At 41.8% G+C, this 15,265-nt stretch overlaps 1 protein-coding gene across 1 annotated transcript in view; it reads right to left on the bottom strand.

The window, feature by feature from the left end:
* The window catches only part of maml3 (mastermind-like transcriptional coactivator 3), a 174,342-nt gene extending 165,452 nt beyond the window's left edge, over window positions 1-8,890 (bottom strand). Inside the window, exon 1 of the mRNA XM_066720124.1 lies at window positions 7,866-8,890. Within this exon, the coding sequence (XP_066576221.1) occupies window positions 7,866-8,231 (366 nt within the window). The 5' untranslated portion in view covers window positions 8,232-8,890. The remainder of the gene's footprint in view (window positions 1-7,865) is intronic.
* Window positions 8,891-15,265: the final 6,375 nt, after the last annotated feature.

The following is a 15,265-nucleotide window of genomic DNA, read 5'->3' as shown; positions in this document are numbered from 1 at the left end:
AGAAACATGGGAGGGAAACAGATCCCAAGGCACTTGTCAGTGGGTGGAGGTCACAGAAATCACTAATCAGAATATATCAGCTGTGGCACAATGTGGTGAAAGTGGTTGTCAAGAGAGACTCTTTGGTCACAAACAGTAAGCTTAAAGATGGACACAGAAAGAAGACTCAAGAGTTGCTCGACAAGAGTGACAGCCTTCTAAAGGAAGCTCAAATGACAAACACTCAGTGTAAGCCAGCCAAAACTCATGTAAGCCTATAGCATACAAAACACTGGTGACAATTCCTTGTGAAATCCAGTGTTCATATATTCATTTCCACAGTAGAGTGCGTAGAAGTTACCAAACTCTTGTTACACCGTAGCTAAGAGGGTCTTAGAAACCTGCTGCTACTGTATATCAATCAGGAATGTTGGATCCACGTCGAATCACTTTAAAAGACATAGGCTACACTTTCATTCTCGTTTTCTTATATGATTTGATAGCCAATTGTAATGCACTAAGAAGATTTTCATTCCTTTAAAACAAAAAGCAAGAAATATATAATAAATAATGTTCTGGTTTACAAAGATATTATCACATTATAAATATAGTTAACAAGGTAAAGTAACATCAGACGTACCATTATCTCTTGACGAGCCAGACTGGCCCTGTTATTGTAAAAAAAAATATGAATAAAAAGAGGAAAACATCTGTATATAATGATACCACTACATTCACCCAAGAGAAACCCTATCTATTATACTCATAAGCATCATGCCATGTGTGTTTAACAACAAACAGAACTTAACAAATGGATGTAATTAAATTACTTTGTTAGACAACTGCTTTACATTAACAGCAAAACAGCTCATCAACATTCTTTCTAGGAAATATGTGCATATGATAGAGACAGATTAGACAGCGTTTCAAACAAATGCTAGTGTGTGTGTGCGCATCTATTGTGCTGTGGCTGGATGGGAATGTTGCCCCAATTATTAAAATCAAAAACACCTAAACAAATATTACAACATGTCTGTCAATCTTGATTGTTTATTCGCTAGAAGATCACTAATCTAATGATCTCAAAAATGCTTCTTGAAGGATCTCATGGAATTTGCTTAAGCATATCACTGGGTAGCTTGATCCCGATTCCCACAACCCTTCATGTGAAGAAGTGCTCGTCTGAAAATTCCTAAAGCACTTCCTGTCAATTTCAATTTGTGTCCTGAGGACCGTTCAGTTTCAGTTTTGATTCTGAAGTAGTCCACTGTGTTGACTTTGCGAACACCTTTCAAGAGTACTGAAAGCATACTTGTATAAAGCTCACTCATTATCTTCTCTGTTCAAGACCAAAGAGATTCAGTTCCCTTAAATCGGTCTGTCACAATCCACAAAAACTATACCCCCAAAAATGTGTAGTAAGTACCACAGCAGTAATATAAGCATGACGGCTAAAACGTTCAACAGCTATCATGACATTAAGTGTCTGTCGACCACTCACCTACACACTACCTTTTTTTGTGATACTTGGCATATGGGGCTTAATCCAGATGAAGACCCAAGAAATGTTCAAAGCCAGTAGAGGTATGTCATGTACATCACGGGAAAATCACCCGGTGCACCTTAGCTGAACGGCAAAAGCTTTGTCAATACAGAGCTTGTCTAAATATCCTTCTAGTCTTTAAATATACTCACCGACTGTATATATGCTATTTTTTCATTCACGATTCACGGTCAAGTTTTATACTTCAACAATTTACTGTGAACTCTTCTTAGTTAAAAAAAAAAACAACAACAACCGATCAATCAACATTTTTGTTTTCTTGTCTTGTTAACTTTTTGCGAGTTTGTTCCTCAGTTTTGATTGATCTGGGGGAAAACAAAAGTAATTCTGCATCAGTGTTTTCATGTACTCCAGTAGCTACGTCTCACAAACGACTTCATGACATCACTCGTACTAATGCGCACAACACATCACATCACCTCCCCCCCAGTGAAAACGATGCATTGTGCGCCATTGAAATACCATTCAGGAGTCTAGAAAACAGACAAGATGACACTGATGACTGACACATTTTTGAATGGTTATAAATTTAGCTTCATAAACAAATACCATAAGACTTTAAAACAAAAGAGGAAACAGACATACGGTGCAAACTTCCTCATAAACGGCTTCCGTTTAAATAGAGAGAATAGTAAACAAAGGATTAGCCTGTAGAGTGAATAATGTACTTGGCTCTGATCTGTATATCATTTTTGCTTTTCAGTTTTACTCTTTCCCATATTGGTGTTTAATCTTGAATTATTTAGATATATGCAAATCTCTCCAGTCTACATCACCTTCCATTTTGTTTCAAATCCAGGCATAATACCTCCTCTTAGGGTCAATCGTTGGTTAGAAGTGGCGTCATGTGCCAGAATGCCATACGTAGGTTCTAGAGAACATTACTGCAGACCGAGACATAGGGAAACAAATGTAATTAAAAAAAGACTGCTCGACCACAGGTTAGAGTGAAGGCCAAACAAAATGTAAAGAGGGGCAGAGGGATTAGGATAAAAGTCTGCTACCAATATTTTGGCCTGTAACAATTTCTAAATGTTGATAAATACGTTGTCACTTAATTAATCACAGAGCAGGTTGTAACAGTAGAGGATGGGAAGGCACTGACAGGGTGTGTAGAGTAACTGGGGTCTTATTTGAAATATTCAATTGTTTTACTACTTAGAGGTTGTTGTGCCCTTTGTATTTGGAAAAAAGTCAAACTCAAAAAACAGCTTTTTACTGGTATTTATTGACCGCACAAGCTTCTACTAAAGGCAGTAACACTGAAGTGGATTCTAAACGCTATAAACCTTCAATTACTGTACAGGGCCCTTAACACCACACGAAATGGGTTTTCCTGCTGCTCTACAGGCTAGCCTACACAGATCTCTATTCAGCTAGGTTTCACTTTTATTTGTGAGGCAACACACTCCACCTTAAAAGCTCAATGCCACAAGAAGCAGTGGCAGGAGGGGGGGGGAGGCCACAAACGTAACTGCTTCCAAAAGCGGTGAGCAGCAGCCCTGCTTTGAAGATGATGTGTAAAATAATATTTGTCTGTCAGACAAATGTAACTGAGCACGTAAAGTTCAGTCTACTGTAACCGGATAAGACAAGCAGGGCTGTAGTTTCTATCAGCACCAGGCATTTTGGGGTTACACAGCAGTTTCACTCGTATTTTAAAATATTCCTATTCAACCCAAGGTGGTGCTTACAGACATAAGAAGGAGACATAGCACATTATTTATGGACAGAATGTGGACTGGAAGAAAATTTGTTTTTATGTTTTCAACTACGTTGCAAGGGACATTTAGCTCTTAGAGATCCTTAAATCAAAATCATTAAATTACCTTTTTACAACATTGTAAGGTGTGTTCCAATGCCAGAAACAGAAATATGGATTTAGCCGCCACACTGCCGCCATTTCCTTTTTCAGAGCAACAGACTTTACTCAAAACAGAAAAAAAAAAACGGTTTCTTTATCAGAATTGTTTAGAGTTTATTCCGCTTTTTTCCTCTTATATGTAACTCTATTGCTGAATGGAGCCGTACAGAAGAAATATCATGACACAGGCAGCACATGGAAATACAGACATCATTCAAAACACTGAACATGTATATATAATTGAAGGAAGAGGGGAGTTTAATTCACTACAATTTAAAAAAAAAAAAAAAAAAAAAAAAGTTATATAGATATAGTATAGTAATAATGTTACCAAACAAATGATACATAACACTTTAGGTATCATGTTCAGATACCTCAAATACAAAAACAAAATGTTCAGAACAGTACACCAATGTTTACTTTACAACACAATCATCTATCAGATCCTTAACCCTTGCCATGTAAAACCTACAAGCGCCCCACCACGTTAAACAGATAGACAACACGATCCTTGATAAAGAGAAAATGTAAATAGGAAAAAAAAAAGAAAAAAAAAAGAAGTAGCTGCATGCAACACAAGCCATACGCTCCACTGACATGACATCACTAGCCAGTATGCGAATGCCAGCAAGCAAGTTAATTTTAGTAACTGGGCACTCATCCCAGACAACGGTAACAATGTGATACCAAGAGCTCTGTTATTGCACGAATCGCTGCATTAATTCTAAACAAAGTTATAAAACTGCGAGTGCTTAGCTTTCATTCTCAGTTCATGTTAGTCTAGGCTGTTTTATACTGCCTGCAGAATTACTGGGGATCTTATTTGGGCAGCAGCATTTCCAAACGCAGCAATCACTGATTCTATTACAGTTTGGACAACACACATTGAAAGGCACAAACCGGAGACATGATTGTCTGTCAGAGTTCAGTGTGGGATTCCTAACAGAAATGTATACTAAGGTAATGGGAGAATGCGGTTTCTGAGGAAATGAACGCCTAGTTATCATTGCTTCGCTTTTTGTGTCCTACCTTAAAAAAAATAATCATCATCTCTGGAAGTTTCTGCTGTTTAAAGTAATAACCTTCGATGCAGCAACAATCAAAAACACATTATACATCAACATCCAGGAAGGATTAAAAACAAGACTACCTGCACAAAAGAAATAAGCAAAAACATACATTTTCTTCCAGCTATAATTATCTTTAATAGATGGGTGACGGGAAATTGACATTATTTAAGTACTACTTTTCTTGTGAGAAACACACATCATAAAATCGCCATGAACAAGTATTGTTAAGATGCTACAGTATAAAATGTAGGTTCCAGGATACAGCATTAACATCTAGATATATAGCACAAATAGCTACAGATACACACATCTGACAAGAATGGTATTTAGCACAACATTTGCTTTCCATTTCACAAATGTCATAATAACTGCATTGTTAGAAGTACAGATGGTTCAAAGATGCAATCCACAGCAGTTTAAGTGTTTTCCATGGTGCAGTGTATACCACCTACTCCAAAAACTCAGTGTATAACAATACACCATGCTAAGAAAATGACTCCAGGTAATAGGATGCTCTCTTGCTTGCTGCGAGTGTGAAACTCTTAAACAAGATAGGCAGGCCAGCCCAGCAGCAGGTCCCAAGTGAACATACTGCTGTATACAGGGCCAGGATATATCATTCAGAGAGTACAGGCTAAGAACAGTGCACTCACTCACTCAGTCAAAACAAGATTAAAATCATAAGGCATTTCAGTGTCAATGTGTGATCTCAAGTGATTTTTTGGAAAACAACTTATTACAGTAAATTTCCACATTTGCCACCATAGGTTCTATGTATTTTAAAGTCAGAGTCGATAACTTTTTTCTTAAGAATAATAAAGGTTAATATCAATGTCTTCCTCATGATATCGGGCTTTGTTCTACCAACCATAAGGCCATGTTCAAACTGAACTGTGAACAATGAGTAAACTTCCTAAAAGCTGGTTCAAATCAATGTCAAGTAATTTCCTGACAATGATGTCTAGATTATGCCTAGAGATTATCAATTGGTCCATAAATGTATAACATTTTGGTTTATGCAAATGATGCCCCATATTTAAGTGCGTTTCATGTATTGATACAGGGCAGGCTAGGTTAGACAGGAAGCAATACCAACTCTTCACTATGTTGACTCAATGTGGGAGCATATTACAATTACAAAATGCAATTAAAATCATATAAAATTACGTTTTGTATTAATCCCACAGGTTTAATTATTGAAACTGATCATTTTTTGTTATTGAATGAACACATGCAAAAAAACCTTATAGAAAAATAAAAGGTGTGTGTGTGTGGGGGGGGGGGGGTCATGAAATAAAACAAAGTATGTTTATATTACCTGCAAGACCAGTCGATTTAATGCATATGTAAATGATATATCAAGAAAGGGGGTGAACAACCCTATTGCACTCCCAGCAAATAGGTCATATATATGCATACAAACACTGTGTAGTGTACATTAAAACAGATGACATGCTTCTGCTGCAGATGATAATGTTGCAATACAGCCCAAGCACTTAAGCACATCATAATTATATGTAATAATCAGAAACACACAGTATATCTTGAAATCCTCATTCGCACCGTTTCGCACAAGGCAGAAGGTATAATATTGTATTGGTGAGAGCCATTACCCAATAATACCTACCAGCGGAAAGGGGTCGGGTTAAATTAAGTTAAATCAATGTGGATTGATCCCTTTTCCACAGGATTTATTACCCAGCCCTCAATTTCATTATGTGCTGCGCGTTGCAACCCTTACATATTTCAATGGGAGCTTTTCTCCAGTAATGGGAAGTGCCATTTATGTGCACACATTTACAACCTAGATCTAATCGTTTTACATCCACAGCCTAAGTCGTGATCTTGATAAAGGCATGGAGTTTCTTTTCTTTTTTTTAAAGGACAATCCAGCCTCGTCCGGCTGCATGAAACTGCAGGAGCTGCACGGGTGTTATTTTCTCAGCTAAAAGGCTACTGTGTCTTTAAGTAGTAATCCCTCCAAATCTAAGTGTTTGTTGCCAACCAGCTAATGGGCGGTTCAGTATAATGTCCACACTCCCCAGTGGGAGGTCTCTTTCTATTACAATCACTACAGTCTCCGTTAAAGAGCTCTTAAAGCGACACAGCCCCTGCATGGCCGGCTCCAGCGCCGTGTCATTAGCAGGACTGACCCACTAACAATGCCTACTGGAACAGATCGTGTACTTGCACGCTTTATTTACACACAAATGATCTGAGGATTGTGGTAATAATAATAATAATAATAATAATGCATATGATAATAACAGTGAGCCCAGATCATGCAGGGGATGATGCCATTTAAACCGCCTGGTCCAACTGGATGGGCGCACAGGCGAAAGTACGGGGGCTGCAGTCAGGTGGCGGAAGTCCTTTCGTTTTATTACAAATGATAATTTCGTGGTTGCAACATATAGCCGTGCAGGACACACGCATCTCAATGCGGGGACACGCTGTCCACACTGGCTTTGCTGCAGGAGCTCGGGGGTTAATCACGTAGCTTATGAGTTTCCCCTCCCTTGAAATTAAAGTTCAGTCGGTGCACAACCATGTCAGCGTTAACCAGGACTGGGGGGTACAGAAAGAGCAGACCACCGTCACATAATATCCGCCTTCAGCTCTGATTTAGCGTGAGCGTTTAAACTTCCTGTTTGTCTCGCACTGAAAATGAGCGGAGAGACAGTGACAGCCCCCAAGCCCGGCTCTGGGCTGAACACGCATTTCCCACACCGAAAGTTCAGTAAAGCAGGCGTCTTGAAACGCATCTAGATACCATCTTCTCCGAGGGGCCACACGCACGGAAAAGAAAGTCGCCTCCAAACCGCGTTACTGTCCCCACAGGAGCCGACCGGCGACTCCGACTGCACGCCCCACACCTCACGCCCAAGGGGCCAGTGCACGACGTCGCGTCTGCAAACGCCACCCTGACAGGTACCGGGACCCCCCGACGCCCGGGTGAACGAGAGCGGCGGCCGCGGAGGCTAAAGCGTCCCGTGCGGACAGAGCAGAGCAACGCACGCCCGCACAAAGAGCGGCGCGGACACCGACCCTCACAAGCAGCGCCGCCGGCTTCACGCAGAGATACGTGCGAGCCGAGCGGGCTGTGAACACAAACTCTCCCTGCATTTCCAGCTTGCCTCCACCACTTTAAAAGCAACGCAACATTGCCCTCAAAAGGACTGCATCAAAGTTTCTTCTCATGTATGCATGCTTCCCAACATACAAGGCGCAGGACGCAAACTTTGAGATGGGTGACCATGCAATCACAACATGAGCAAACATGGTCTCTTTTTTTAAATGCACACACACACACACACACACACACACACACAAGTATTTCCAAGCCCACACGGCAGGAGCGCCCGGGGAGAAGAGGGGGAGTCCTTACCGCTATCAGGGTGTTATTTCTCTGCTCTGCCGTGCTGGCCGACTCGGGGTCCTGCTGTTTGTTTTGCTGCTTATTATTAGCGGATTTCTTAGCTCTCTGCTCCAGGCTCCTCTGATAGAGGCTCACCGTCTCCCTGCGCTCAATCTCCAGCTGCTCCGCATGGGCTTGCTGGTACCTGCTCTCACAGTTCACATGGTGTCTCCGGCAGCCCTCGATCCGCTGCCTCAGTCTCTCCACCACCGTGCTGTGTTTAGGGATGCCCACATTGCTACTGTTATTACTAGTGTTGATGCCGCTGTTTAGGTTATTGTTGTTGATGCAAATGCTACTGCCGTTGGCGGCAGTGGGGGCTGCAAAATCCCCCATCCTACAGTCTGGGCACAGTATTGTGGAATAACTTTCTCTCGCCTCTTGTGTTTAAAATGTTTCCAGGAAAGATCAGAGGGAGAGGGGGAGAGGGGGTGGGGGGGCAGGGGGTTGGGGGGGGATCAAAAGACTAGGAACAAGCGGTGGCTGCTTTCCCCCTTCGGGAGGATCTGTAATTCAATCATGCAACAGCACTACAACAATACTGCACTCGGACTGCAAACACACACGAGAATAGCAGCCCGTGTGTGCCAGGCTGCCCCTCTCTCTCTCTCTGGATCCCGCCGCCAGTGCCAGCGCTGCTCAGTTCAACTCCATAGAAAATCCGGATGGGGGCCGGAGATCATCACACACAGCAGCCCCTGGTGCGAGCTGGCCGCGGCATTGTGTTTTCCTTTAAGAAAAAGTTTTGCTGTTTGCAGCGCACGGGCTCCGGAGTAGTTTTGGGAACTTGCATCTCATTGGTGTATCCGTGAAATCCCCAGGTAGGAAAGCGCGTTTGGGCTGGGAAATCCTGTGCGGTGCGGAGGACGCGGAGCGAGATCCTGGGAAACGCCGATCGGCTGGTTGCTCGCAGCTGCTGCCACCATCACAATGATCAAGTGCTCTCCTCCTCCTCCATGCCAGCGGAGTGATATCAGGACAAGCGCCGAGTAAAAAGCAGCTAGAGGCGGTGAGCAGCCCCGCAGCGCCGCGGAAAACACGGAGCGGAGTGGGATTGGGAGTCGGTCGGAAGATATGCGTGCACATATGCACCAGAAAAGTACACATGCGAGTGTCTTTTTGAGCAGTGCCTTTATACAGGTGTATTAAACACGTCTTATTCGAAGTGTGGTAAGGATAACGACATGAAGTGGCCAGTTTTGTGGTGCATTTGCGTGTCCAGTGCGTTAGCTCCCTTGTGTAATTCATTAGTAACATTAATAACATTCTGTGTTACGTAAGCATACTTATTCCCTGGGTTAGTGAAATATACTGTCATCTCAATTTTAAATCTGATCTTTTATACTGTATGGTGAGACAAAATACACGTGCCTCCAATTATATTCATATATATAGTTTAATTTTAAAACAATGTTTAGCCAAGCCCAGCTTTAGACGCCCATGTACAATCAACATTTAAAAATCATGTGACTTTTGTAGCACATTTGCAAAATTGGTCTTCACAACGCAAAAACATGCTGATTCAAAGCAAAAAAGTGTGTTGGCAGCTCCTTGTTTTGGTAGTAGTAATCCACAATTAGCTGAAATTCTGGCCAAACAGGTCCTCATATACTGACTCAGACTCATGCAAGAAATGGTAATAAGTGAAATATCTATCAAACAACACATTTGGTATGACTGACATACGATACTCAGTTAAACTGGATCGTCTTCGTCAGTTTTATGGACAGACCGGGGGTCAAGTCCTGGACATGCAGTCTGATAGGCCAAAGACTATCAAGGCTGTTAGGGAACAACAGATGGGGTGGTCCCTGTGTCTCACTGTTGCATCAGTGCCCAGTGGCACCACTGACAGAGCCCTGCCATGATGGTTGGCATCTCTTGGTTAGATGCTGCAGCTTCTGGGGGAGGTGAACTGGAGAGACTGTTCCTCTAGGTATGAGGCTCTACCACAGCTTTGAGGCAACAAGAAGTCAGGGCGGAAGTGGGGAACATATCTGACAGCACCAGCAACAGTGACCACCACTCTCTCATGAAAGACTGCACAGCTTGCTTCTACCAGGAAAAGTGGGCAGCTTCCCATTCTCGCAGATCAGCACACCCCACCTCTTGCCACGCCTCCAGGCAGTTTACAGTACCACCCTAGCCACAGGGTGGGTGATCAATAACTAAAGTTATGGGGTGCCATAGTGCAGGGAATTATTTAGAAGTGATTAGTCACATGGGAGTATAAAAGCAGTGAGTAATGCAATTTGCATGACTAAACGCAACCCAAATGCGACCCAAGGGTAAACGACCAATCAGCAACTAGGTTAAGAGTCTTGACAAAGGTCATATATGTCAGACACACAGTTCAAGACAACAACTTGCAATAATGTCGCACTTCAAAATACTTTTAAAAGTTAAAAGTTCTGTAATGGGGCAACCCATCTCTAGGGGTATATCCAGTAGGTACAGTATACATGACATGGGGCAGGGTCATGTGTTTGTCTCCAGTCTTTCAGAGAGTGTGGTGTAGACTGCCATTCTGCACCTTGCTTTTAGTTTTTAGCATCAATTGTGTCCAGTGTGAGTTGGTCTTAGGCAAGAACAAAAAAAGTCCCCCAGCTGTGTTGCTTCTGAACACAGTACTGAGAAACAACCAAGTGTTGTGAAGCATCAGGGCATCACTTGTCTGCTTTGGGAGAAAGTATGCCACCAACTCCTCAGTTGAAACTGATGGACAGTAACTCAGCTGTGATGGCATCCTTCCCCACCTTTCTCCTCTTGCTCCTGTGCCAGGCATCAGCCCAGCCTCCAATGTTAGAGACTTTTACAAATGTGGGTACATCAGCAACTCTCCCACTCCTACTCATTAATTAAGTTTGGCCTGTTCATAAGTAAAACTGGACTAAGAAGTCCTTGTGGGCGTTGTAGTTTTCCTGTATAATTTCCGAGCGCATTTACACTATGCACCTATTTTACACTATGCATTATATAGCCTAAACAAACGGAAAGGATGCATCTCTGTCGCTGTTCTGAACTTGCCTTGCTCTTCTGTTAGAAGGTTAAGCAACGCCAGCTGTGCATTTCTCCTTGGTGCTGCTGTGAGATGAGCTGCTTTCTTTGCTCTGCTACAGTAATTCATCTCCCCCGCTGTTTATAGCCGAATGTCAAAAACTTCCAAGCCTCCCACTCCATCCAAGTGTAGCAGTCTCACACGGCCATTTTTCATCCAGTCTTACGCTAGCCTGGCTCTCTTCTTCCCAACTCAACATCATGGCCTATTGTCTCCAGGTCTCTGTTTCTCTGCTCCCAGCTTCTCAGCCTCCAAGCATTACAGAAGCAAAGTGGTACAGGGCATGAAATGAAGAGCAGCATCTGGGGGACCATGGGTGACCCAACTAGTAAAGGTCTCCACATGGTCTAATAATAGATGTGCGAAAGGAAAAGAGAGATGATGAATCTGGGCTATGTTATTAGTCAGCTACAGCCAGACACAGAGTCTTCTGGATGCCGCTGGGGTTGGTTAGGTTTGAAGATTGTGGTTACTTCAGTTTACCACACAATAGTGTTATCAGTGGAAGCTCCATCAGTCTTCAGACCATCACTTAGATCTGCTGGTTGTACTGTCAGATTTCAATTTGAGAAAAATTAAATGGCCCGACAACTGTGTAAGTTGCTTTTAGATATCCAATTGTAATACAAGGGATATAACGGTGAGCCAAGCTGATTATAAATTATAAAGTTTCGTGATATAAAAAGAAATGGTTAAAAAAAGGCTTCTTGTTGCTTTTTAAGGAATAGTATACAATCAAACAACACATTTTGGAAAAAAAACTACAACTTTCCATTAAACTTTATCACCTTAGGGGGTTAGGCAGACAATTCATGTCACGCTCACTGGCTGATAGGCAAATTAGTCTCAGAGCTCAATGACGCAAATTGCACAAGTGTGACAGCTACACAGAGGTGTCTTACTATTCTTGCTTTTAAAATTTGCTTACTTCACAAGGAGAAAGGAAGGGGTTCGTGCCCCGAATCTGGAAGCTGCATTTAATGAGGAGCAGAATTCCTCTGACTTAGATCATCTGCAGAAAACGCTTTACCCAATCAACTCAAACCACAATCAGCTGGGCAGAAACGCACACGACTGGAATGTAAGATGGCAGTAAATAATTTAAACTTAACAGCAATTAATCTAAATCTGATACCATAGTCAATGCAAGAAAGACAAAACAGGATGGCTGTAAGCTTCAGATTTAGGAATCACTTGAGGACTTTAGACAGCTGAAGCATGTCAATTTATTTCTGGAAAAATAAACAGAGAAAATGGGTCTCAGATTGGGTAATAAAGGGTCTAATAGTAAAATCACTGCATCCTGAATCTGACTTATATTCAGGAAGCCACAGCATACTGACCTGAGTTCTCCAATCCTCCCCTCTACCAGCTGCATTACTAAAATATTGCAGAAGTTAAAGTTAAATGGGGACAGTTAACTTTAACCCAGAGATTGACTTGCATCATATCCCTTTCATACAAGCATTCATAAATACTCTGCTGAACATGGACCTAACAAATCCATACAGGTATTCCTCTTGCATAAGATATTTTAGAATAATGATAGGGCTGAACAAACAGCACAGACCCATCTTGCTTACTATTTATTAAATCATGTGACTGGGTAGTTCACTTCTAGATGATTCTGTGATGATACTATGCATCCTTTGCCGTGCTGCCAGGAGTGTTTTGTGTCATGTATGATCCCGGCACCAGAGATGTCAGGGATGGTGGAGGTGATGTGTATTTTAGTGGTCATTTTAAAACTTGCAAAATGAACAGGGCAGCACCAAATCAGCTGGGAATGGGTTTTGTAATTTCCCAGGAAATGTATTTTTGCTGCCAGTCACAATCAGCTCCCATTTAGTATGACTAAATGGCATCAGTTCACACAAACTGGTATTGAACTGGTATTGAAGGTAACTAACAATACTGTGATGGACAGGCATCCCAACCAGGGTGACCCTTCCTTGCGCCCTATTTCTGCTAGGTTAGGATCCCTCGTACTGGATGACAAGGTTACTGAAAATGGATGGATGGATGGTAACCTACAATAGTGTTCAATTGTAGGCCAGATACCGAGACCTCCGGAAGATTCTTTCACTTATTCCCAAAGCATTTCCAGCTCTTGTAGTTGTATTAAACCAGTTCACCAACCTTGACATTTTCCACAAGCCACGGTTGTTTCCTCTGCACAAACACATTTCCATCTGTCCAGATAACACAGATAGGATTGTTCAGGTGACCGTGCAAGTGTAACAGCAAAAGGGCTGCATTTCTCCTTCTAGCTACGCTACAATCACAATGGTTAGCTTGCTGTCAATCTCCTAATCCTGTTTACAGCATCAACAGAACTGTTCCTAACCCTCAGTAGACAGTCTAAGCACTGGGCATGCCATGAATTGAGTCACTCCCCTGGTGCAGGCAGTGGTAATTTGTGAGTGATGGCACCCGTAACAACATGTTACACCACATACAGCCTGCAACCTTAGGTAAAGTGGCACCCAGGCTGCTACCACATTCTCTTTACTTGCGGTATAACCAACATTGCAAGTCATGCTTCGTGGTACAGTTCTGTATCAGAGCAGTTCTTTCACAAACGCTGTCATGAAACATGTGACCGTTAATGATCTACCTTTCATGAAACGTCCTTTGAATACCAGCTTGGGAGTTACAGCCCTGTCACTGTGTAGTCACTGGGAGAAGGAAATCTAAAAAAAATTATACTCAGCCTCATTTTTGTGAGATTAAAGCAGGCACATAAGTAGAGGAATAAGTATTAATTCTTCCTGCAACAGTGATTATAAACTCTCTGGGGAGTAATATCAAATTAATGGTTTTCCTCCTTCCATGCTTGCATCATGTGGCAGGACATTCTACATAGCATGTAATGTTATTAAGACACAGCCACTAATTTGCCTCTAGCTGTTACTCTTGAGTAGAGATTCAAATGTGCAAATGTCTACTACATACAATTGTAGTCAATAGTATTCACATCCCTTTTAAAAAAAAAACAGCAACAAAAAACAATGCTATTCTAGATTAGTGAACTGCATTAAGGGAAATCAAGAGTAACAATGTCACTAAAATAGTCACATGTTCACAAAACACAATAGTATTTTTTTAGAGAAGGAAAGAACATTAAATAAATGATCCAGCTATACTGATAGTTGCAAACGGAGAAGAAGGGGTCTTCAACTACGATTGCAATATTAAAACACTCACTGTGAACATGTAAAAGGAGATGCGACTGAGGTCAGACCCCATTTCTCAGGCAAGCCCACACATTGAAATGTGGACTCCATTGTAATTGGTGCTGCTGCCCAGTCCAGCCAACAGGAATGACAGGAATGTTCTCCACACCACCCCCACACCGCTCTACAGCACAAACGGACACCACTTCCCAGGGCTCCTGCATTGCCTGCCATTTTCTGCCTGGTTTAATTCTCTTCTTCTTCTTCTTCTTCTTCTTCTTCTTCTTCTTCTTCTTCTTCTTCTTCTTTAGTTTTCTTTTGTCTTTTCCAGCCATAGGCAAATAAATAAACACAAATATTTACAAACACTGCTTTAGGAGATATGTGGCTTGTAATAACTGTGTACTGTTAGTCTGACTAATACATTGGAAGCAGAATCTCGTAATGGGGACTATATTACAGCAATTAATTGTTTTAATGTAGCTAAAGTGATAGGTGATAGATGTACCTTGATTAATGAGCATTGATTACACTAGCTATTCAGAAGAGCAGATGTTTGAAAGGTTAGTGGTGGTACAAATACAAATAAATACTTTGATAATTAAATATGCTAACATCTTTGATTACATCAAATAATATACCTTAGAAATACTATTTATTGAATCATTTTGCTGTTTTTACTTATTAAAAATGGATGAAAAGGAAGAGGCAAAACCAAAACACAGATCACAAGAAATATTGAAACATAGTCACCAGGCAAATTTGTTTGCACAATTGTTATATAATGCAAGCAAATTAGATGTTTGATACAGATGTGTCCTGGATAGATGTTTCAGATCTAAAACGTCAGGTTAAAACCAGTAGTTTATTCTGGCTCATCTGATGTAGGGATTGGTCTGAGTGTAGGATCCAGGAGGTTGCACGATTGAATCCTGGCTGTGCTTCTTACCAGCTTGAACCCATGTTCCTGGAAATGAGTTAGCATTTGGTGAGGTGGAGCTGGTGAGGGGTGTTTGGCTTGATGCTCCACTGTGACTCCTGGAACACTATCAGTGGGAACTTTGCCTGTCGTCCAGATGACACCTAATCTTCTCTCTCTCCTTCCCAGATTCCCAGGGCAGAGAGAGAAATAATCA

This window comes from Amia ocellicauda, chromosome 13 (assembly GCF_036373705.1).
Source record: "Amia ocellicauda isolate fAmiCal2 chromosome 13, fAmiCal2.hap1, whole genome shotgun sequence".
Classification (NCBI taxonomy): Eukaryota; Metazoa; Chordata; class Actinopteri; order Amiiformes; family Amiidae; genus Amia; species Amia ocellicauda.
The sequence above is the reverse complement of the archived record's forward strand: the minus strand, read 5'-3'. Positions and strand labels throughout refer to the sequence as shown.